Source organism: Falco peregrinus, chromosome 1 (genome assembly GCF_023634155.1).
Source record: "Falco peregrinus isolate bFalPer1 chromosome 1, bFalPer1.pri, whole genome shotgun sequence".
NCBI lineage: Eukaryota > Metazoa > Chordata > Aves > Falconiformes > Falconidae > Falco > Falco peregrinus.
Window position 1 is genome coordinate 28,736,719 of NC_073721.1, and position 22,593 is coordinate 28,759,311.

Here is a 22,593-nt window from a genome sequence, read left to right on the forward strand (position 1 = left end):
CCCATCCCTCCCCCTTATTTCCTCCAGGCTCCCACTCCTTGTGGGACTCCATGCACCCCGATGTGCTGGGGGATGCCCAGCCTGGCTGTCTTCCCAGCGTTGCCCCACTCCCTGCTCTGATACAGGAGGACAGGCAGTAAGGGATGAAGCATGGGGTTTATTGAGGAAGGTCTCCATGCAGGGGGGCCCCAGCAGGAACGGTGGGGGCAGGGTCACCCCCCACACATGCCATGACCAAGCCAAAAGGAGTCCCATGGGGCAGGGTCCTCCCTCCGTGGACCCCACAAGAGAAATGCCCACTCAGTTCAGCCCTGCACCCAGGCAAGGACTCTTCTCCTTGGGGTGCTGGATGTCACAGGGACCCTCCTATTCCCCCCCCATCTGACCCTGGCCCGAGAACCCCCACACCTTGCAGCCAGACCCAGGTACCCCTCGAGGTCCCCACCACAGGCCAGACTGAGAATTGCGGTGCTGGTGGCAGATGCATGCAGGACATGTGGGCAGGGAAGGGCTCAGCAGCAGGAGAGGAAGGGTACTGGTGGAGCTGCTCCACCGGGCAGCCTTCCTGCATTGGTGCAGGTCATGGGGAAGAGCAGGCAGGGGGCTGCCAGAAGCCAGGTGTAGGCAGGCTCTGCTGGGAGTGCACAGGGAGCCTGGCTTGCCCATGCCACAGCTCAGCCTCCACTGTGCTGAGCTATGCGGTAGCCCAGGACATGCAGCACAACAGCAGGAGCCTGCCCAGCACTGTACCTCCCTGCCCTGGGCATGGGGCTTGGGGCTCAGGATCTTTCTGGGTACAGTTGCGGATGGCACCAGGTCAGGCAGGGAACAGAAGCCAGTGTCGTGGGCAGCGCTGAGGGATGCTGCTGGCAAGGATACCACTACCAGATGGGTGAGGGCATCTATCTGGCCAGGGCTGGGGAGCAGCAATTGGTAGCATGTGGGGAAGGTCTGTGGTGAATGCATGGCACCATCGTGCAGATGAAGCAGCACCAGGGCTCTGCCAGGCACCCTGTGCAGTGGGCACGCAGCAGCTGAGCCCACCCTGCAGCACCAAGAGCGGGATGTCCCAGGGAGGGGGCGCAGCAAGGGCTGGCAGTGCCTGTAGTCATGGGGATCTGTGTGTCCCCCTTAGCACTGCCTGGGGATTTGCTGCTCCCTGATGCACGATGCACGGCACGCGGGGCACTGCCAGCTGGGACTGCCCGTGGCAGGGCAAGCTCCTTCACTTGGGGGAGGGACAGCAATGCGGAGCACCCAGAGGGCTGTGGGAGCCCCTTGGCACCAGTTTGGCTCAGCGGAAAGCACCTAGGATGCCCCAGCACCAACCCCTGCCCGCAGTGGGTCTGAGCAGGGGCAGATTCACTGCGGGGGGCACAGAGCAGATGGGGGTGGGCAGCCCCGCTAGGCAGCCCCTGGCTTCCCCCTCCCACCCTCCCTGGGCTCAGAAGCGCGTGCTCTGGTAGTGCAGCCTGCGGAGCTCAGAGAGGCCACTGTCCCGGCAGTATGAGTCCCTGTAGGGACTCCCTGCCAGTCACCGGCCCCCTGCCCCGCCACCCCCTCCACCGCTGCTGCTGCTTGAGCTGCCACTGCTGGAGCTGCCGCTGCTGCACCGGTCCTCATAGATGGATATTTCGATCTGGGCCTTGCTAAGGATCGTCAGTGAGATGGGCCAGCCCAATTGCCCAGCACCCACTCCCGATGTCCCCCCACTCTTTGCCCTCGTCACCCCCCTAGCACTTTACGTCCCAGAGGATACAACCCTCATGCCACGCTCCAGGGGATCAGTGAGCAGCAGGCCCCGTGGCGCATAGATCTTCTCGTTCTGCTCCTGAATGTACTTGGAGATCTTCTTCAGGACCTGCCAGTGCACAGAGGGATACTCAGAGTGTGCCAGCACTGCTGCCTGCTCTGGCCTCCAGCCCCCCCTGCTCCCTGTGCCATCCCTGTGCCCACCGCCAGGCCGGCAGCCATGCTTGCCCCTGAGCCCTCCCCTGGATCTCAGCACCTTCTCATAGTGTGTCTCCATGCAGAGGAAGATGAAATAGGCAGTGGCACAGGCCAGGCACCCCTCCAGGTACGAGCTGCCCCCAATCTTCTCCGCCTCAGCATAGAAGCCATTAAGGGTTTTCACGGTTTCCTCAAAGAGTTGCCGCTCGATCTAGAGCAGAAACCAGTGGTGTGAAGAGGAGTCTGGCTAGAGGCTGACCCCCTGCACCACCCTCTCCCATCCCCGGGGGAACTTGGGGAGCACTTAACCCTCTCCTCCCTGCCCAGCTGCTATATCATCTCCCTGGCCCCTGCCCACCTCCCACCCATGCCAAGACCTGCTGAGCCTGCAGCCCTTCACCAGAGCTTCCCGGTCACCGAAACCACCCAAGCCCCAGAAAACCAGGCAAGGTAGCAGTGACTGCATGCACCCAGCAGCATCAGATGACCCAGAGCCATATAACACCCTGTGGAGGCCCCGTGTCTTCAGTGTCCTCTTGCCCCTGAGCCCACAACATAGGGCACCAGCTTAGGGCACCCTGCACCATGGCAGCCTGCCAGGCTTCCTACCCGGCTCTCCAGTTCAGGGGGGAACTTTGTCTGGAACTGGCAGGTGGTCCCATCGCTGTAATCCCGCTGAATGAAGACCTTGGTGGCCAGGGATGCGCTGCGCCGCAGCTCCTGCAGGCTGTGCACCTGGGGGGCAGCAGGGGGCAGGGGGGCAACAGCTGGGGGGTGCCAGGCATCCCTGCCAGGGGCCTGGGGAGCAGTGCCATTCCCCCAGTGTCAGAGGCTGCAGGCTCACATACCCCAGGGCAGGGACCCCCCAGCGCAGGCTGTGTCATGCCGGGAGCAGAGCTCGGTGCTGGAGGTGCAAGGCCAGGGGCAAGGGGAGGATGGCAGTGAGGGGAGGGCGCCGCAGCAGCCCGCCATCGGGGTGTGGGCGAGTGCATGTGCTCCTGGGCTGGTGCCTGGCCTCGCCTGCACCGGCTGCTGCATGCATGGGTGTGTGTCCCCTGGTGGGCCACAGCGTGGGGAGGGGAGAGCCCCCTGTCCCCAGCAGCGCCCTAGCACCCAACCACCCCGGCAGCTCCCCGGCGGGAGGACGGAAGAGAGCCAGGCTGGAGCAGGGGGCCGGGCTGCAGCGGCGGCGCAGCGGGCGGCCAGGCTGCAGCCGGCGGCTGCACAAAAGGGATCGGCAGCCCCGGTGGCAGGCGCGCAGCCCAGCCCCCCAGCCCTGACACCTCACGGGTTATGGGGACACACGCCAACCCTCCGCGCTCTGGGCTGCCGGGCAGCTTTGGGGGGGGGGGGGGGGTGGTGGAGAGGAGGATGGAGGGGCCAGGTTGTGCCAAAGACGAGTGTCAGACCCCTCCCTGCTCTTTCCCTTGGGTTACATGGGGCCACCGCCTGCTGTGTGTCCCATAGACCCTCTCCGTGGCCCCTGGGAGAGCGACCCCCAGCCCCACAGCCACGTCTCCTCCCGGGGCACCCCACCCCAGACCCACGCCGCTCCCTGCAACAAGGGCGCCATGCACCACTCTCCCCGCCCCTCCCACCCCTCCAAGCACCCCACATACACGCTGGCCTCTCGATGCACACAGACCACGCACCCCTCCCAGCCCCCAGCCCCACATTACCCCAGTGCACCCCATGGGGACCCCAGCCCCACGCTGCCCCCCCGTGCCGGCGCACCCCACGCGGACCCCTACCCCCCGCGCCCAGCCAGCCGATGGCGGCGGCCCGGGGCAGGGCAGAGCGGGGGGGCTCCGCCGCAGCCCGGCCCGGGAGATGCGCGCTGCCGGCTGGCCCCGCCGCGCCGCCGCGCACCCACCTCCGTGGCCATGGCGCGGCGTGCGGCCGGGCCGCGCCGGGCTGGGCTGTGCCGGGCCGGGGACCGGCGCTGCCACCGGGGCCGTGCGGAGCCGCGCGGGGGCTGGCGCTGTCCGCGGTGCTGCTGTGCCGGGCGGCGGAGGCGGGCCCGGCCGCCCCGTGTGCGCAGCCGCCCGGCCCGCCCCGAGGCGACGGGGACGGGCGCCTGCCGCTACGGGTACGGAGCCCCGGGAGGACGCGGCCCCGTTGCTGCGGACGGCGGCCCCGGGATCCGGCTGCTCCGGGCCTGGCCCCAGCGGGGGGCTGCGAGGCGGGGCCGCTGCCGTGGGTGCCGGGGGTCCGGCGGGCACTGCGGGTACCGGGGCACGGCTGCCGGGGGGATGCGGCTGTAGGTCCCTGCGGGGAACTGACCGCCGAGGGGGTGCTGCTGGAGGCAACCGGGGGCCTGGGCGACCGTGGGGCTGGCCCGGTGGGACTGTGGGGAGCCCACCCTGGGGCTGGCAGCCCGCCGTGCCAGGGGCCGCCTCTGAAGCTGTTTGTTTGCAAGGGAGTTGCAGCTGCCGCTGCGCTCTGGAGCCAGTGCAGCAATCGCAGCGCGGGCAGACATCAAAGAGCGGCGCTAACGAATTCCCTGTTATCTCTGCCCGTTGACAGCTCAATTAGAGCCGGAGAAATGCCAAACAGGGGGAACAGAGGCCTTCCCGAGAGGCGGAGGAGGGGGTGCTCACAGCTGGGGCTGTGGTGAGGCGGGAGGGACGCGGTGGCCAGGCACAAGGCCCTCGCCAGGCAGGAGAGCAGCCAGCCCTTCCCTCAGCACCTGGGTGATGCTGAAGGCAGCGCAGGCCCTGCCAGCACGTCTGCTAACACAGCACGGCCGGCTGCCTGAGGCGCAGGGGCCCTGGCCAAACAGGGGCAGCTCCAGCCGACTCCTGCTCCCTGCCCTGAGCACCAGCCCAAGCTTCGGGCAGAGCAAATAGCGGCAGAGCCTAGCAGGTGGCTAGCAGGCAGCCCCTGTGCTCTGCGATGTGTCAGGGTTTGTGACCAAGGGACCAAAGGACACGTGCAGGCAGGAACCTGAGTCGGAAGGTTCTTCTTCCTCCAGACACATAGCTATGGATCCCATAGCTTTCAGGGGCAACCTACTGTTCCCACGGGTCAGAGCAGCCCTGCCAGCTTACACTCTGGAGCAGTGGGGTAGTCTGCTTAGACGGTGCCACAGGGCCAAAGGACCCCCCTCGGTGTGTGGGGGTGTGTGTGTGAACTCTCCCATGTACACATGCATGGGCATGCACACACATACACAGGCATCTGTGCGTGCGCTTGGATGCCCACACCTGCCTGCACGCCCCATGTGCCTCCAAACGTGCGCCCAGGGGCATGTGCACACACTCACACACCCAAGTGTGGCCCCAGGTGCCCCCAAAACCAGGCCCTGTGTGCCGGCACCTTCCCATGCTGTGTATCACTGCCACGTCAGGGCTCGGCTGCCCGCCTGGCAGCACCCTGCCAGTTGCCATGGCAATGCTGTGCCTGACAGCAGATGAAGTTTGCTCTCCCATGCCAGGCAAAGGACCAAGAGCAGCCAGGGGAGCACAAATGTCCCTGCTCCCCCAGGGTCTGTCCATCTGCCTGCACCCTGTGGTGCTGCCCCAGGGATGTTTATTCTCTGGCTGCACCAGCCCAGCCCAGGTTCCTCACAGCTCACAACCAGCGCTCCAGCTACCTCACAAGCCACAGACCTGCTGACTGCAAGACCAGGGCATGTGTCAAGGAATGTCCTTTGGTGGGACATCTTCACCCCATCAGGGAGAACTGCCTTCTGCCAGCCATACTACCCAGGAGCAAGCCCTGCCGCACAGTGCTCGCCATTGCTGCACAGCCCCTGGCCCTGCCTTTGGTGCCTGCAGCCTCCAGCATCTCCAGAGCCCACTGGGGCCTGCCAACCCCCCATGCAGGATCCACCATTGTAGACTTTCTAGTTTTAACCAGAGCAGGGACACACTCTGCTGGTTTCTATGCACAGGGGACAGGCTGCTGTTGTGCCGTGCCATGCCATGGCTCCCAGTAGGGCAGGGCAGAGGCTGAAGGAGACTGGTATAGCTGACACCATCCCAGGCAGTAGGAGCAGGGGCAGCAGGGGCTCAGAGCAGCCCCAAAGTGCTGCATGGCCCTGCTGTCCCCTAGCCCTCAACGCTATGCATGGTGCCTGGCAGGGTGCCTACAGCAACAGGGCTTTGGCCCTTCTGTTCCATCTGCTGAGCCCCAAGGGGCTATTTTTAGGCTGCCTGGCAGTGGGGGCGGGCATCTCAGGCACAGCTGCTGCCAGAGCTGCCTGGGTCCTCCCTTGTGTTTGGAGTGAGGGGGCTCTGAGCTGTCCTGCAGACAGACCCCACAGACCTCTTAGCGCTGCTGGCTCTTGCCATTGCCCCCATCCATGTGGGACAGGCGTGGGGCTTGCCTGGAGCCCCTACGGCCAGCCACGCAAAGCCAGCATGCCCATGTCCATCATGCTGCGGCAGCCATGTCCCAACAGTGACCCTGCTCCAGCCCCTGCACTTGGCTCCCAGGCCAGGACCAGTGGGTGTCCCCAGCATGTCCCCAGGTGCTTGGCACTGTGCCTGGTCCCAGCACCCCAATCCTCCCTGCAGTCTCAGCACAGTGGCTGGGGCTGTGGAGGACAGCTGGAGCCCTGTGACCAGCCCCAGACCAACCAACCCCTGGGGTCCCATCCTGCACCCACTGTGTGCCAAGCCCCATCCCCAGCCTGTCAGGGCTGTCAGCAACCCTGGCTCTGCTTCAAAGGGGCCATGGTAGGGCCAGGACCTCGCAGCTGCTTCACATGGCACTGGGGGGGCTTTCATTAATGGGGAGGGAGCATGAGCTCACCACACCAGCGAGGACAACGGTGACATTTGAGAGACACACAGAGACAGCAGGGCAGGGTGATCAGCTGATAACCTTTCCTGGGAGACGGCAGGTGTGTGCACAGGTACTGGAGGGCAGCATGCCACCACACTGGGAGCCACTGGAAAACAGATCCAAGTGCCCCAGCCTGTGCCTTCATGCAGGACACGGAAACTGCCCCAAACTGGGGCCCACCAGCCCTATGGCCTGGGCACCCTGAGGTTGGGCACTGCTCTGTGGCACCTGCAGCACTGCCACATCCAGCTGTGTCCATCCCAATGGGTGCTGCCAGGACACCATTGCACCTGGGACCCCCCCAGAGGCTGGGGGCAGCCCCCAGCATACTGTGCAGGGGTGCATGGTGGGGGAACACAACACTCTCCTGCAAACAAGCAAGCAGAGAGGGGATGTGGTTTCGGAGCAAGGTGCCAAGGTCTACCTTTGGCAAAGGTGCCGGCTGGGAGCCAAACCTGTGCAAGGATTGACCCCATGCCAGGAGCGGGGCTGTGCTGGCAGCAGACATGGGAGGCTTTTCCCATCTCCCCAGTGGGGCTGGGGATGAGCAGATGAGCAGCACTGCAGAGAGCGTCCCCATGTCCCCATGCACGCAGCCATGCTGCGAGGCAATGGGACTCTTTTCCCAGAGGTGCCCATGCCCCCTCCCTGCCCCGCAGAGAGGGGCTGGGGCCGGGGAGGGGGGCGGGGGCAGCAGTGAACAGGGGGTCTGTATGCAGGCTGGCAGGAGCCGGGCAGGGCCAGGAGCTGCCGGGGGGGCTGGGAGGGCGCCAGGGCAGCCTCTGTCCCGCAGCTGGGCCGGGAGCACTGCCAGATGCATTCCTGGGACTGCCAGGGCCAGCCGGGAGCGTGTGTGGGCGCAGGGCAAGTGCACGGCCACCACTGCCCTTGCCCTCTGCCAGACCTACCGGTCCCATGCCCCGGGACCAACTCGGCCCCACAGTGCCCCCAGACGTGCCCCAACTTCCCTCGGCCACCCCCAGGCAGGGCCACCCCCGCAGAGACGTGCTGTCAGCCCTGCATTGCCCCCCATGTCAGGCACTGCCAGACAGCCCAGAACACGTGTCCCTGCACGGCCACCCCCAGTGTGCTGTCCCCTCCCGAGGGTCCCTGCTCCACGGTGGGTGCAGCCCACGCCTGGCACTGATGCAGCCTGGGAGTCAGGAGTCCCAGGGGCCTGGGATGGGGCTGGGAGAGGGAGGACAAGAGGACAGGGAGAATGGGAGGGAGCCCACCTAGCCCTCTCAGCCCACCCAGGCCCAGGGAATGTGTCTCTGCCCACAGAAACAAGGTCGGCAGCATCCAAAGCTGAGGTGGGAGAGGGAGTGGGGACACAATGGAGGAGGACAGAAAGCAGTGGCCAGGACCCTGCTCAGCATCTCATTCCCCAGAGGCCTCCTGCTCTCCTGGCTCATCTACACTGTGCTACAGCCAGGCACAAGTCCCTGGGAAGGGCCCAGAGTGGCAAGGGGGCACGCCCAGGGGATGTCATCTTACCGTGCCACCCTGGCTGGCTGTCCCCAAGGTCCCCACCGTGGAGGGGGCAGCCCCCATGGCCCTGCTTCCAGTCTTGCTGCTGTGAAAGGTAACACAGGCAGTGGCACAGCCAGCTCCTCAGAGTGACAGAGGCAAGTGTCAGTCCCCCAGCCGGCACTGGAGTAGCCTGCGCAGACAGGACACAGGGCAGAGTGCCAGCTCCAGCTGCCTTGGGGCCACCCCCTACCCCGAGGTACAGCCCAGATCTACCTCCCCTGGGACATCCCTGGTGGGAAAGGGTTAAGAAAGCAATGGGGGTGCAGCAGAGGCCCCCCAGCGCAGGGGCACAGCCTCAGCTTGAGGACAAGGCTGCCAGGGCACCTGGCAGGGCAGGAGCAGAGGATGGACAACCCTCTCCTGGGGCCAGCCCTGCTCCCTCCAGGTGGCCGTGTTGCCAGGAGGTTACTCAGTGGCTCTAATGAAGGCATCGTGACAGACAGGGGCACCGGGCCAGCTGGCAGGGAGCCCCTTGCCGCCCCCCCCCCCCCCTCCCCCCCCCCAGCCCCTTTGCCTTCATCTGGTGGGGTGCCAGCTGGCACAGGGTGCTCAGCAACCCCAGCACCTTCCTGGGAGGGACTGTGTGTGCTGGGGGCTGGACTGGGCTGGGGGACAGGGCATGCTGAGAGCCAGAAACCTGTCTGTGGTCCAAAGCAGGACAGCACCAGTGCTGGCAATGCCGCAGGGACATCCCGGGGACACTGCACACCTATGAGGCAAGGTGTGCTCAGCATCCCGCACACTGGCAGCTCCATCCCACACATCTGGGCTCCCTCTGCCTCCACCTCCCCGCTCATGCTCCCAGGCCTCACCAGCCCTTTCCCAACCCAGCTCCCATGGCAATTACGTCCTGCGCTGGCCCATCCATCACGGATTAGCTATTTACTATCAGCACTTATCTCCAGGCAATCTCACTGCTGCTGTGACAGCCCAATGCCTCCAGCACCCTCCCTCCTGCTACCGGGTAGCCCCTGATAAAGGGCCACTCTATCTTATCATGCTCCCTGGCAGTTACACATTAATGGTGCCATCTCCGGGGCTTGGCCAGTGTGGGATGAGCTCAGACCACCCCCTGGCCTGCACCAAGCATCACTGGGTGATGCGGTGATGGGCACTGTGCCCAGCACAGAGGGCATGGGAAGGGCAGGCAGACTGCAGGCAAGTGCAGGTTGTGCAGGTGAGGTTCCCAGCATGGCCCCAAAGCAGATGGATCCAACCAGGACTGGGGGGATGGTCCCTGCCCCCAGCCCAGGGCAAAGGGTAGCTGCTATCGCTGCCAGCACTGGGCTGTTTGCTCTGTCGCCCATTAACAGAACCACTTTATCCATTGGGCAGGGGCCAGAGGCGTCCCAGAGCCCGTTGACCAGGCAGGGGCATCGATCGTGGGAAAGGAAGGGGGTGCCCCAGATAACCTCTGCAGACAAATGGGTTTCTAGTGGGGTCTTGAGCCTTGCACCCCCCAGCCCAGCCCATCTCCAAGGGGATGGGGGAATGTGGCCCCAGCAGGACCCTCACCCTGCTTGGGCTCCAGCTCTACCCATGCCCTGGGCACTGGCAGAGCCTGAGCACAAGCCCTTTGCTGGGAGGTGTAACTCCAGCTGTGCCTGTGCCCAGCAGACCATGGGCTGCCTGAGGTGCGTACTGGCAGGGCCATACACAAGCAATAAGGACCCCACACATAGCATTGCCTTGGCACTGATCCACATGTGGCACTTGGCACATGGGTACCACAGCTGAGCCCAGTCCTGCAGCACGAAGCCTCTGGCTCCTCCACCCTTGCACCCCAAGCATCCCTAAAACCATACCCAATGAGACACAGGAGACCGGGGGGGGGGAGGGGCGACACAAGGTAGGAACCAGGGTCCCCCGCTCCATGCCAGGGCATGCCTCTGGGGTGCCAGGTGGGACGGGCGCAGGGGGGCTGGTGACAGGAGGGCAGGCGAGCCAGCCGTTCCAGAGGGCAGTGCTGCAGGGGCACGCACAGCTAGGCTGAGCTGAGGGGGCTGTGTGCGGGGGGGGGGTCCCTGGGAGGGCGAGTAGCACGCAGCGGCATGCACCCACCTGCCTGCCCGAGGAGGGAGGGCTGGGGCAGCGGGGTGGAAGGGCAAGCCGCGGCGGGGTGGCCGGCAGGGCAGGCTGGCATGGGGCCGGGGGGCCAGCCCCGGGGGGGGCCCCGCAGCCGGAGCAGATTGGCTGCCGGTGAGGCCTCCCTGGGCTCCTTAGAAAGGGCAGGAGCGTGGGAGGCGCCAAGGGAGCAGGCAGCGCCGAGCCGCGCTCCCATCGCTCGGCAGGCACGGCTGGTGGCGGCAGGCGGGCAGTGGCCATGCCGCAGGCGGGCAGCCCCCCGGGTGGCCGGGGCACAGCACTGCTGGCGCTGGCGCTGGCGCTGGCGGGGTCCCCGGGCAGCGGGCAGCACTACGACTACTATGGCTGGCAGCCCGAGAGCCTGCCCCACGGGCGCTTCTACGGGCGGGAGCCGCAGTGCCTCGACATCCCGCCCGACATGCAGCTCTGCCGCGACGTGGGCTACAAGCGCATGCGGCTGCCCAACCTGCTGGAGCACGAGACCATGGCTGAGGTCAAGCAGCAGGCTGGTAGCTGGGTGCCCCTGCTCGCCAAGCAGTGCCACACCGACACCCAGCTCTTCCTCTGCTCCCTCTTCGCCCCTGTCTGCCTCGACCGGCCTGTCTACCCCTGCCGCTCCCTCTGCGAGGTGGTGCGTGACTCCTGTGCCCCCGTCATGGAGTCCTACGGCTTCCCCTGGCCCGAGATGCTGCACTGCGGCAAGTTCCCCTCCGACCATGAGCTCTGCATCGCTGTCCAGTTCGGGAACAGCAAAGCCACACCGCCACCAGGTAAGTGGGAAGGGCACTGTGCTGGGATGGAGACACGTGGGGCACCTGCCATCAGCATGTCCCCATGCAGCCAGGCACCCGCATGCAGGGCCCCCTTGCAGAGCCCCTGCACCCCTCGAAGCCGAGTCCAGGGCACTGGTGCTGGCCAAGGACCCTCTGTCTGCAGCAGAGCATGAGCGGACACAATACCAGCAGTACCAGCTGCTTTGCCTCAGCTCCGCTTGCTGCCCAGGGTCCCCAGGTCCCACCCCAGCAGCAAAGAGCATCCTGCACCTGCAGTCTTGGCCCCATGCTACTGTCAGAGTGTGGCTGTCCCTTCAGGCAGGGGAGGGGACATCATCCAAAGGCAGCCCAGAGTCAGGATCAGGGCTGTGATACCCTTTAGGCTGGGGCCACCTTTGCTGCTACTGCTGTGCCCCAAAGTGTCAGCATTTGAATGGAGGGTGCTGCCGTACCCTGTTCCCTCCTGGTAGGGTGCTGGGACACTGGCCAGTGAGGTGCTCTGTGCCCCCCACACCACCCTGGCACAGCTGACCAGGGAGCAGAGGAGCTGCTGGGGCTCTCCCAGCATGTGCCCACGGAGCTGGCCCAGGTGACAGGCATTATCAGCAGGAGCTGTGACAGTGGCTGGTCTCTCACCATAGTGTCCAAGATCTGCACCCAGTGCGAGATGGAGCACAAGGCGGATGGCATGATGGAGCAGATGTGCTCCAGTGACTTTGGTGAGTGCTGCGGTCCACTTCCTGGTCCCCCCGGACAAGGGGCTGCCTGGAGGGCACGGTTGTATAGGGACAGCCCCATGGGACACCTCCCCAGGCCATTCCCTTGAACCCTGTGTGCATGGGATGGGTGCACCACAGGAGAAGAACATCGGGGTGGGGGTGTTGGGATAGACAGAATGGGACATTTGGGAAGGTCACTGGGAGCTTGTGCTGAACCCCTCCAACAGCCCCTTCCCACACAGCAACTTCCCCAGAGACTCTTCTGGGCTCCACCCCAGGGACAGGCTGCATCCTGTCTTGCACAGCCACCTGGCCCAGACCCCCCCCAGCATCACCCCAGCATTGTCCCCCGGCATTCATCCCCTCCCCCCCAACTGTGCTCCACGGCTGCCCCCCAGCATCACCCCAGCATTGTCCCCCGGCATTCATCCCCTCCCCCCCAACTGTGCTCCACGGCTGCCCCACACAGTGGTGAAGATGCGCATCAAGGAAATGACAGAGGAGAACGGGGAGCGGCGGCTGGTGGCCGCCCAGAAGAAGAAGGTGCTGAAGCTGGGCCCGCTCAAGCGCAAGGACACCAAGAAAATGGTGCTGCATATGAGGAACGCAGGCACCTGCCCCTGCCCCCAGCTCGACAGCCTCAGCGGCAGCTTCCTGGTGATGGGCCGCAAGGTGGGTGGCCGCCTGCTCCTCCTCGCTGTCTACCCCTGGCAGAAGCACAACAAGGAGATGAAGTTTGCTGTCAAGTTCATGTTCTCCTACCCCTGTCCCCTCTACCACCCCCTGCTCTATGGGGCTGGGCAGCACTAGGGCTCTGCCCACCCTGCCTTGTCTCAGGACTCCTGCACTGGCCTGATGCCGCACCCCTGGCACCCTGGCATCCCTGGTTGCACCCCAGAACCCCAGCTCTGCTCCCCTCGGCCCCTTGGCTGTGCCCTGCCCTGCACCCCCAGGAGCCACAACTGCATTTGTGAGAGCCCTGATCCACTGCCAGGACATCTGTCCCCTCCTAAGAGCTCTGCTCGGTACCCCTAGGAGCCCTGTTCTGCTCTCAGGACACCTACCCACACCCAGGAGCTTAGGCTGCCCAAGGCCCATGTTCTGCATGCTTGTGAACCCTGGTCTGCACCAGAGAGGCTTGACTACTCCCAAGCCTCCTGCCCAGCACCCCAGGGACCCTTGCCTGCACTTAGGATCCCTGCTTGGCTCTTTTGGGACCCCTTGGCTGCACCTGGCATCTCTACCCTGCACTCCTGCGTCCCCTGCCCAGCTCCCTGATAACACGCCCCAGACCCTCAGCTCCGCCACATCCCTACTGCAGCCCACCAAAGCATCCCATGCCCTCACCTTGAGCTCACACACCAGCTCTGGATTATGCGACCTTTGCAAGGATCCACTTCAGCTGCGGCCGGTCCCTCCTGCCCTGCTGTCTCCACAAACAAGACCAAGTGCCCAGAGCAGCATGGACCCTGCCTCGGCACCCCCACCCTGCCCATCCCACGTAACTCAGGAGGGGTGGGTCCACCTCCAAGGTCCCAGACCAGCTCTGCTGCATCCCTCACACACTCCCCTGCCAAGATGCAGCCCAAGCACCCCTTGCCCACTCACACCACAGTAAATTATTCTGCCTCAGAGATGCCTGTGTCTGGCTCCCTGTGGTTCATGGGCAACTGCCCCTTGGGGCTCCCTCAGGGCCCCCAGGAGGAATGGGAGGGGGCTCCTGGTCCTGCCTGCTGGGGCAGCCTGGGGGAGCAGGGTGACACTGGGCTCTGGCTCTAGCCCTGCTCCAGGTGCTGTGCCCAGACCCCGAGGCTGGTCAGCCCGGCCAAGCTGGGAGGTGAGGTTCCCAGCGGTCACAGGCATCACTGGAGATTCAGGCATCCCTGTCACTTCAGGGAGCCTGGGAGGGTGGTGAGATGAGAAGGATGGGGGGCACGGGGCCATCACTGCTGCTGGAGCCCCACAGCTGAGTCTGAGGGTGTTTGCCAGAGAGGTTTCTCCCTCTGTCACCCCTGGGGGACAGATCCACGAGCTGGGAGTCGGAGGCGCATGTGCAGAACCTGGCATCAAGCACAGCAGGGGGCAGATCCTGAACCAGGCAGCCTCCACCCCTGGGCACCCCACCTCTGTACCACCCGTAAACCCTGCCTGCGGCTCCCAGCCAGCCCTGCTCAGCTGCCAGATCTCTCACCCCACAGCCTACAGCCTCTTCCCAAAAGGCTCCCCCCAAAAGGTTCCCCAGGGCCACCCACCTGCACCAGCTGGGACTCCCCCAGCAGCACCGGGACTAGGGCAGCCCCCAGTCTGGCCCCTCTGATGGTAGCAGGCAAGGCGGGCAGCCCACCCCAGTCCCACCCCAATCCTGTTTACCCAGTGAATTCTTGCATCCACCCATCCCGCCGGGTGAGGGAGGCACGAAGGTGGCTGCCAGGATATTTACCCAGTGCCTGGCTGCCTGACACTGCAGCTTCTCACCAGAGCTGGCCCTGCCACAGGGGAGCCTCCCAGGACAAAGGGGGAACTGAGGCCATGGGACGCCTATGCCCACCCTCCTCCTGGCTGACAAGGCCACTGGGCACCTGCCCCGCACCAGGGTGATCCCTGCTCGAGCATGGCCCCACTGGCCACCACTCAGAGCCCTAAAGGGGACTCACATCCTGCTCCAGCCAGGGGGACATGCCCCCACCCCACAGCTGGCCAGGGACATGGGGCAGCCAGCCCCTGCCACAGCCTCACACCAGGGGCAGGCAGTCACTACCTCCACCCTCCACCTGGCCATGTGGAAAAAACCTGGGGGGAAAAAACCCTCAAATATCATTAGAAGGTACGTTCAGAGCGAGGCTGCTGAGCACACAGCCATAGGAATAAACATCGTCAATTACATCATTTTACTGCTAAACTTAAAGTGCGCAAATAAACCCCCATCTCCTACAGCCCAAGTTTATCTGTAGCCCTCTGTATTTTTTGTCATTAGCATCTTTCCAGGGAGCATTCAGACATACGCAGACATCACACTTACTGCTCCAAGTGTTTTCTCTCAAAAGACAAGTAACTTCATTCTGCTTCCTGCCGCTGGTCATATGAGCTCTACAGCTCAAACCCCACCACCCCTTCACAGACCAGCACTTGCCCCATTGCAGATACACCCCCACAGCCCTTTGGGTGCTACACAGTCCCCTCCCCAATCTTAAAGCTGCACCACTGCTCCCGATAACTGCTGAGCACTCTGCATGCCAGCCCGCCCCCCCCCCCCCCAGCCTGGCCTTGGAGCACACCCAGCTCAACTCAGACACGCTCATCATCACTGCAGAGTCCAGCATTCCCCCAGATTTCCACAGCACACGGCTCGAGGAAGGCATTTACAAACCCACAGCTGAGAGGAGGGCTCAGGCTGTCCCCAGGGCTGTCCCCTGCAAACTCCCATGCTGGTGGGGCATACAATCAGCAGCAGGATCTGCGCCCCCAGCACCTTCCCAGGCTGGTGGGTGTCACAGCCATGTGGGCACTGGGCAATGCCAGTCCAAGAGGTTCTGACCAGGGAGAGCTGGAGCTGGCTGGCAGGGACCCAGGCCATGGCCATTCCCAGCTGCACAGCAGCCAGGGTCACATTCCTGGGATGTCTGGGAGCTTTGCTGTTCACACAGGGAAAGGTCACCCTTGTGCATGCAGGCAGCTGCTGGGACCACCGCCTGGGTAGGGCAGGGGAAGGAGCAGCCCCAGGAGACAGAGAGGAAGCCCAGCAGCTCCTGCCAGAGCTGAGCTTCTTCCTGGCTCCAGCCCCACAGGATCCAGCCCTGGCACCGCCAAGGACGGGCAGCTGCACAGAGCCTGGAGTAGGGGGCAAATGAGGCCACCGTGTGACAGAAGATGGAAAGCCCAGTAAGCAAGGCAAGCTGGTGGCAGACACACACCCTTTCTCCATGACCACCTGCAGGACAGCACAGCCAAGGCCAGAGAGGTGCCAGGGTGATCTAGGACAGCTTTCACTGGGACATGACAGGAGCCAGCTGAGGACAAGAGATTTATTGGTCATTCTCTATATACACTTATATATTAATCTGTAGTAGAAAGCAGCAGTCACTAAGTGCACAGAGCAGCACCAACTTGTGCCTCTTCTCACGCCGCAGCTGGAGACTCGGCCACACAGCCCAGCCTAAGTTTACCCTCTTGCCTCCTCTGCACTACAGCCAAACATGGGGGGGGGGGGGGGGAAAGATTAAACCTGCAGGCAGCGAGGCCGAAGAGCACTGGAGCAACCAGCAGGGTCTCAGCTGAGCCAAGACCAAAGACCACATCTCCTGGGGATGCAGGCAGAGCTCTGATTTGATCCCAAAAATACAGTCACCTAGCACAGTACTGGGAAAGGTAGGAACAGAGCCCTGAGGTTGTCCTGCCCCACCCAGGAGGTGGAGGTAGGACCATAAGTGGGAAGGATGACTCCTCCATCACTGAGCCAGGCCGCAGGGCCTGGGCAAGTATGTGGTAGGATGCAGCGAGTGCGAGGGAGCACCCAGGGCTTGCAGCAGCTGTGAGGGGCAGCCACAGGATTTGGGGCACAGCTGTGGGCAATGTTGCACCACAGGGACCCAGCTGGTGCAGCAGATGTTGCATGGCAAGGAAGGCTGGTCTTCCCCCAGCCTGGCACTGGCAGGAAGAGCACTGAGCACAAGCATCCTCTGGCAGGGTGATGCCACGCTGGGAACCAAGCGGCCTAGGCTCCTGCTGCAAGGGTGCCTGCTGTCCCAGGTGTCAGGTAGTGCAGGACTCAGGAGCTGGCTGGGCCTGTTTCAGTCACTTGATGAGCACCTGGTTGCACAGAGCACACACGAACACCATCTCCCTCTGAGCTTCCGGGGCTGGAAAGGAAAGCAGGTGTCACAGATGCCACCCTTCCCCACTACGGGCTAGGGACCCCAGCCACGGAGCTGCTCCATGAGCTGCAAACCCATCACTACTCTGTCCCAAGGCAGACTGCACTGGGCTGGTCCCATCTACCCTCCCCACCAGGGCTGGGGCAAATCCCTGCAGCAGAGTTCAGGGGAGAGCAGGAGCTCTGCCCTCCTCGACCTTTCCACTCACCCGTAGCTCCCATCACAGCCTTGGGGACTTTGAAGGAACAACACCTGGAGCAGAAGCTGTTCCCACAGTTACTGCAGCTCCGCTGTGGAGAGAGATGGAGATGAGACACTACTCCAGGCCCACTCCCAGCCCTCCCCAGCAAACTCCAGTGCCAAAGCACTGCTAACAGCATTCCCTGCTGAAAGGGAGTGAGTGCAAGCCCTAAGCCCCAACACCAACAGCAGAGGGGTCATCTGCCAACAACACCTGGACAAACTGCCCAGACCTAATGCTGGATCTGCATTCAAGTATGTTCTAACATCACAGGCAACCTGTGCCCATCTTGAGAAAGGACTGGGAACACAGGGTCCAGGAGGTTTAAAGACCTTATGTCACTTCCCATGCTCTAACCCTGGAGGGACACAAGCTCCAGAGAGTCCCAGATGTGTATTAAGACTAATCCAAGAGTAAGGGGAGGGTGCCAGAGTCTGGAGAACAGGAGGCAGCAGGAGAGGACAAGAGATGCATCCTTCCCATAGGACTGCATCAAGTGTCACACACATGGGCTCAGATAAGACAACAGGATGGCCTTTGCTCCTCTAGTTCCCACAAGCAGAGCCATGCTTTGCTTCACCAGAAGTTCTCAGGCCATGGTAAATGGGCTAAACCAGTGCACAGAGCAGGTGCCTTCCACACCAGCACATGCAGGTTTGGCCTGAGGCAGCTTCCAAAGGAGCAAATAGACGAAGGCTCCCCAGCACATGTGATCTCTGGCACCATTAGGCATGTGACAACACCCAGCACTTAGCTGGGGTCATCTGCTGCGGGGCTGTGACTGAGGCCAGCCACCCAAGTTGCCAGAGAAAGCCAAAGCAAGGCAGACACACACACCTCTGCCCCAGGTGCAGGCAGCAAGCTGGGCAGAAGACAAAAACTCACCCTCTTCTTGAGCACAGAGAAGGTGGCTGCACAACCTGTGCAGCTCCCTGGAAGAAAGAGAAGAGAGGTCAGGCAGGGCTCTGCTGCCTGGGACTGCAAGAGATACAGGAACACCCACAGCTGTTATAAAGGCTCAGCTCAGAGACAACATTGCTGCATCTTCCCATTCTTGCCCTTCCTGAGACAGCTGGGAATATCCTCCCCATCGAAAGGGCAGATCACTGGAGATGTCAGCATGTCCCTAGCAGGTACTACACCACTCTGTCTGTTCCCAGTTCAGTGGTCACCACCAGAAGCAGCACAGACACCACTCTGTTGAGCTCTCTCAAGCAGCACCCGCTCCCAGCCTTACCAAAGTTGTTGCTGGGGTAGCGCTTGCGCAGGCGCTCAGTCAGGCGTGACACCTTGCTGCGGATCACCTCATTTTTGCTCATAAAACCATTGTCCGGGAGGCTGAGGTCAAAATCTGCTGAGCACTGAGAGCTCTCGTCATCCTCCTGCAGAGACCAAAGCCAGCTGAGTATGAAGGTGTGGCTGGGAGCATGCTCAAGGGGTGCAGGGCAGCCCACCCCAGAGATAGGCACCCAACAAGCAGGATGCTCCATCTGGCATCACCACAAGCCATCAGCAAACCAGGCAAAGGCTGCCAGCTCCAGCTGGGAGGAGATGCCCTTCTCTCGTACACCTTGGTATGGCAGTACTCACCATGACCAGTAGCTGGTTCTCCTTCTCCCGCAGCATGGGACAGAGAGGAGAGGCAGTACATATTTGAGTCAGAGGCACCCAGCCCCACAGCCACCCTCCCTGAGCACCCAGCTTGCCCACCAAGGTCCTCACACCTTCCCGCCTCAGCTGCCCTGCAGGTACAGCCCACCTCCACCAGCCTCAAACCTCAATAGCATCTTTGAACTCTTCATCAGGCTCTGCCTCCTCCGCCTCTTCCACACTGCCAGGGGTAAGGTCCTGCAAGAGATTCACAGAGCTAGTCCTGCTGTAGCCCCACACCCCCTGGCGCAGGTTCCAGGACAAAGGACCAGGCCCCTAGCAGCCCCATGAGAAGATAAGGATTCCAGAAGGTGAGGTGAGCCCCTGCCTCCCAAGGGTGCACCCTTACATGCAGCAAGAGAACTGAGCCAAGCCTCCAGCACAGCAAGGCAGCCCCAGAGTAACTCAGGAGGGGCTCCTGGGCTTCCAGCAAAGCTGGCAGCTGGAAGGAGTTTGTAAGTAGAAGGACAGAGGCACAGTCAGACCAAAGGGATGACCGTGCAGCTCCCACCCCACAACTACCAGCTCTGCCCCTGTCTCACCTCTGTGCTGGTGGGTGTGGGGGTCCGATCCAGCGGGGCAGCAGCTGGCAGGGGTTCAGCAGGTTCTGGAATGCTCTCAAGGGGTTTGGTGCCCACACACTGCTCAATTGTGGCCTTGAGTTCCATTATCACTGGTAACAGGGAAGCACATCTGGAGCAGGGTGGCACTTCTCCCAGCCTCACCACACAAAAGGCTATTTGCAAGAGCCAATCTCCAGGGCTCACACTGGGACACTAACACATACAACCTTCACCCATCAGGTAACCTAAGCCACCCTCCGCTCACAAAGCAGAGTTAGGGTAACAAGGAACCCTCTCCACCACCTGGCCCAGCTCAGGATAGGAAAAAGCAGGGGCCTTAGTCACAGCTCAGCCAGAGATCTCATCAAGCTCTCCTACAGCACATGCCACAGAACAGAGAGCACCTCCAGCTCTTCCCCTCCCCTCCAACAGCAAGTTTTCAAGCCTGCGTCATACACTGCCACAGGCACCAAGAGTATTACAAGTCCTGCAGAGCAAGGTAAGGGACGGAGATGGGTGACTATGCTCACGCACAGGCTGCATTGCCAGGCCATGGCTTGCCACAGCACAGAGGAGAGCAGAAAGCAGCACCGAGGCCAGGACGCACATCAGGTGAGGCTCCCACCTCTCCCAGCTGAGCCCCAGGCCCCCACCATCCAACCCGGGCTGCTGAGCACCATCCCTAGGACATAGTTGCGCCCTTGGTGGTGTTCAGGTCCCATGGAAGAGCCCAACATAGGACACTGGGCTCACATGGTGGTGTTGGGAGAGGTCCACGGCAGGATCCCTGCTTCAGAGGGCCTTTCCCCATCCAATCCCACACAGGCCACTTCCAGGAAGGTCTTTTACCTTGGTAGAACTGGGTGTTACCCAAGAAGAGAGTGCTGTTGAAGATGGCCAGGACCCAGCAGAGAGGCAGCAGGTAAAGGACACAGACAGTGCCCAGTAGCGCTCCATAAAATCTGGTAAGGAGCAGCAAGACACTGCAGTCAAGAAAAAACAGTTCACACCACAGTACAAGCCCCCTTCCTTCATGGTCCTCCACCTGCTCTCTCCAAGTGCCAAACACATCAAATGCAACTCCACAGGCCTAGCCAGGCTCCCCTCCCTGCTCAGCCCACCGCAGGGTGCCTGACCTGGTACTACTCACTGGGAAGAGACAGTAGGGTTCTCCCAGTACAGTACGCGGTACACTGCCTCACAGGTGCAGCACATCCCACTCAGGAACCCCTCCAGCTGGATCAGGCTGCAAACAAGACCTCACAGTCGCAAAAAGGCCCAACAAACCCATCCTCTGACTCCCCCACAGTCATGCAGTTCACGGAGGGCCACACCGGCACGAACGCAGCCCCCCCGCAGCCACGGAGGAGCCTTCCCAGGCGCAGAGGCCACAGGAGCCCCGCAGCAGGGAGGGCTCCGGGGACTCACAAGCTCTTGACCTGGGCGATGGCCTCCTGCCGCGAGAGCTGCACCCTGCGCAGGTCCTCCCGGCGCACGCTGTGGTACCGCCTGCGCTCCAGCTCCGGCTCCGAGGGCCGGGCCCGGCACGACTCCTGCAGGTAGCCCAGCAGGGCCGGCACGGCGACCAGCAGGGCAAGCACCGAGTACCAGGCGGCTGGAAGAGGGGGGACAGCGTCAGCGCGGGGGGCGCCGGGAGGGGACCGGCCCCCGCCGCCGCACGCACCTTGGCCCAGGGTGAGCAGGAGGAAGTTGAGGCCGAGGCAGACCAGCAGGGAGCACACGGGCCGCTGCCACCTGCGGGAAGAGGGAGGGTGAGGGACGCGAGGCCCCGAGGGCGGGCTCGGCCCCGGCCCAGCGCGCACCTACCGCAGGAGGGAACGGACGCCCTCGGCGGCGTCCCGCAGCGGCTCCAGGTACAGCTCCAGCCGCCGGTAGCTCCGCACCAGCTCCAGCAGGTCGAAAGCGGCGGCGGCTCTGGGCGGCGGCGGCTCCGGCGGGGCCTCACCACTCCCCGCCGCCCCATCGGGGCCGCCTGCCGCCCCGTCCCGCTCTACCGCCTGCATGCCGAGCCGGGGGAACAGAACGGGCCGGGCCGGGCCCGCCGCCGCGCTCGGCCCTACGCCACACAGCGCTTCCGTGCGGCGGCCAGGTGCGCCCTGACCTCACCCGCGGCGCTGGCACGCAGCCAATCAGAAGAGCCGAGCTAGAGAGCGCCGGCAGAAGCCCCGCCCCCTGCGCGAGTTACGGGGCGGAAGAGGCCGCGGCCCCGGAAACGGGAGCGGTTCTGCCCCGGTACGTGCTGGTACTGGGGCCCGCGGGGGTGCTCCGGGGCCTGCCACCGGTCTGGGCCTGGGGCTCGGGGCCAGTCAGGGGCCGGGACGCGGGCCTGGTGAGGCCGGCCGTTATACGGGTCTCGGCCTTGATCCGGGTCCCGGCCCGGTCCCGATCCGCGTCTGGGCCGGTCCGGGGCTCAGTCCCGGTCTGGGGCCGGTCCGGGGCTGGGCACCGATTCTGGACTGACGCTGATCTGGGGCTCAGGCCCAGCCCGGGTCTGGTGCTGATGCGGGTCTGATCCTGGTCCAGGGCTCAGTCCCAGCCCAGGTCTCGGCACAGCCTGCTCCCAGCCCTGTTGGGGCACTGTGGGTTTGTCCCCGTGGGCTCCACTGCTGGGGCACCCCTCCACAGGGAGAGACCAGGCAGCTGCCCCACACCGGGGTTCCCTGGGAGGGAGCAGGGGGTTACCCCCAGGCCTGTGAGCGTGGCTGGCAGCCTGTCTGCTGCCCCTCCGTGCCCTCAGAACAGCCCAGGCCTGGCTGTGCAGGCATTGCCCTGCACAGCAGCCTGCAGTCCTGCTCCCACCGCCCCAGGCACCACAGGCTGTCCTGCCAGGTGCTTGCAGTAGGGCAGGACTGCTGGCTCCCAGGGATGCTCTGGGGACCCCAGGCTGCATCTGATGCCAAAAGGGGAGGGGGTGTGTGCCATCCCATAATACTCCATGTAACCTTCTTAGAACCCTATGCCAGCCCTCGAGCTATGAGGGCAGTGCAGTGCTCGACACTGCTGTTTGCTGCCCACAGCCTCTGGTGAGCAGGGTACATGTCCCACAGGCAGAGGGGTGGGCAGCCCAGTGGCACCCCAGCTGCAGGTAGAGTTCCAAAGCTTATCCCTGTCCCGAGACTGTGGCCCAGGGCTGAAGCCAGCCCCAGGAGATGCTGGCTGCCCCCAGCCTGCCCCCAGCTCTCCAGTGGCCCGGCAGCGTGGGCACAACTACCCAGCAGCGCCCTGGACCCGGCACAGAGAGCCCTTTCAGGCCAGAGTGATGAAGCTCATAGGAATGCAGCTCCATCCTGTCCCCGGTGAGTCCCTGCAGCCGCAGCCCCAGGGACTTGGCCTCCCTCTGCACTACTGTGTGGTGGGAGGTGCCCACACGCAGCACCCACATGAGCACCAGGCTGT

General features: G+C 63.6%; 3 protein-coding genes across 10 annotated transcripts; 1 reads left to right on the forward strand and 2 right to left on the reverse strand.

The window, feature by feature from the left end:
• Positions 1-144: 144 nt before the first annotated feature.
• Positions 145-8,374, reverse strand: GOLGA7B (golgin A7 family member B). Of its 2 annotated transcripts, none has more exons than XM_027788954.2 (5): positions 8,239-8,374; positions 2,560-2,685; positions 2,009-2,161; positions 1,760-1,861; positions 145-1,639 (listed from the first exon to the last, which is right to left on the reverse strand). In XM_027788954.2, exons 1-5 carry the CDS (start codon positions 8,293-8,295, stop codon positions 1,535-1,537), a joined length of 543 nt encoding a protein of 180 aa, XP_027644755.1. In that variant the 5' UTR covers positions 8,296-8,374; the 3' UTR covers positions 145-1,534. The 2 variants fall into 2 exon arrangements, with proteins under 2 accessions (XP_027644755.1, XP_055649770.1); XM_055793795.1 differs by lacking the exon at positions 8,239-8,374 and adding an exon at positions 3,824-4,281.
• Positions 8,375-10,431: 2,057 nt separating this feature from the next.
• Positions 10,432-13,485, forward strand: SFRP5 (secreted frizzled related protein 5). Its single transcript, XM_005238947.3, has 3 exons — positions 10,432-11,129; positions 11,774-11,851; positions 12,321-13,485. The coding sequence occupies exons 1-3, from the start codon at positions 10,598-10,600 to the stop codon at positions 12,659-12,661; spliced, it is 951 nt and encodes a 316-aa protein (XP_005239004.2). The 5' UTR covers positions 10,432-10,597; the 3' UTR covers positions 12,662-13,485.
• Positions 13,486-15,859: 2,374 nt separating this feature from the next.
• ZFYVE27 (zinc finger FYVE-type containing 27) lies at positions 15,860-21,370 on the reverse strand. Of its 7 annotated transcripts, none has more exons than XM_055800858.1 (12): positions 21,004-21,369; positions 20,861-20,931; positions 20,605-20,791; positions 20,327-20,422; positions 20,026-20,138; positions 19,156-19,286; positions 18,740-18,811; positions 18,554-18,574; positions 18,201-18,345; positions 17,801-17,895; positions 16,931-17,012; positions 15,860-16,707 (listed from the first exon to the last, which is right to left on the reverse strand). In XM_055800858.1, the coding sequence occupies exons 1-12, from the start codon at positions 21,198-21,200 to the stop codon at positions 16,643-16,645; spliced, it is 1,275 nt and encodes a 424-aa protein (XP_055656833.1). In that variant the 5' UTR covers positions 21,201-21,369; the 3' UTR covers positions 15,860-16,642. The 7 variants fall into 7 exon arrangements, with proteins under 7 accessions (XP_055656833.1, XP_027644771.2, XP_055656806.1 ...); XM_027788970.2 differs by having other exon boundaries at positions 17,849-17,895; positions 21,004-21,366; XM_055800831.1 differs by having other exon boundaries at positions 20,605-20,931; positions 21,004-21,370.
• Positions 21,371-22,593: the final 1,223 nt, after the last annotated feature.

Coding starts and splice junctions, on each gene's coding strand:
- GOLGA7B (XM_027788954.2), bottom strand. CDS start 8,295: ATGGGGGCTGCCCCCTCCACGGTGGGGACCTTGGGGACAGCCAGCCAG. Junction 2,162..2,559: donor CCCCTGAACTGGAGAGCCGG/GTAGGAAGCCTG, acceptor TTTCTGCTCTAG/ATCGAGCGGCAACTCTTTGA. Junction 1,640..1,759: donor TGGAGCGTGGCATGAGGGTT/GTATCCTCTGGG, acceptor AGCAAGGCCCAG/ATCGAAATATCCATCTATGA.
- SFRP5 (XM_005238947.3), top strand. CDS start 10,598: ATGCCGCAGGCGGGCAGCCCCCCGGGTGGCCGGGGCACAGCACTGCTG. Junction 11,130..11,773: donor CAAAGCCACACCGCCACCAG/GTAAGTGGGAAG, acceptor CTCTCACCATAG/TGTCCAAGATCTGCACCCAG. Junction 11,852..12,320: donor GATGTGCTCCAGTGACTTTG/GTGAGTGCTGCG, acceptor TGCCCCACACAG/TGGTGAAGATGCGCATCAAG.
- ZFYVE27 (XM_055800831.1), bottom strand. CDS start 21,200: ATGCAGGCGGTAGAGCGGGACGGGGCGGCAGGCGGCCCCGATGGGGCG. Junction 20,139..20,326: donor AACCCTACTGTCTCTTCCCA/GTGAGTAGTACC, acceptor GCTCCTTACCAG/ATTTTATGGAGCGCTACTGG. Junction 17,013..17,800: donor TGCCTGCACCTGGGGCAGAG/GTGTGTGTGTCT, acceptor CTCTCTCCACAG/CGGAGCTGCAGTAACTGTGG.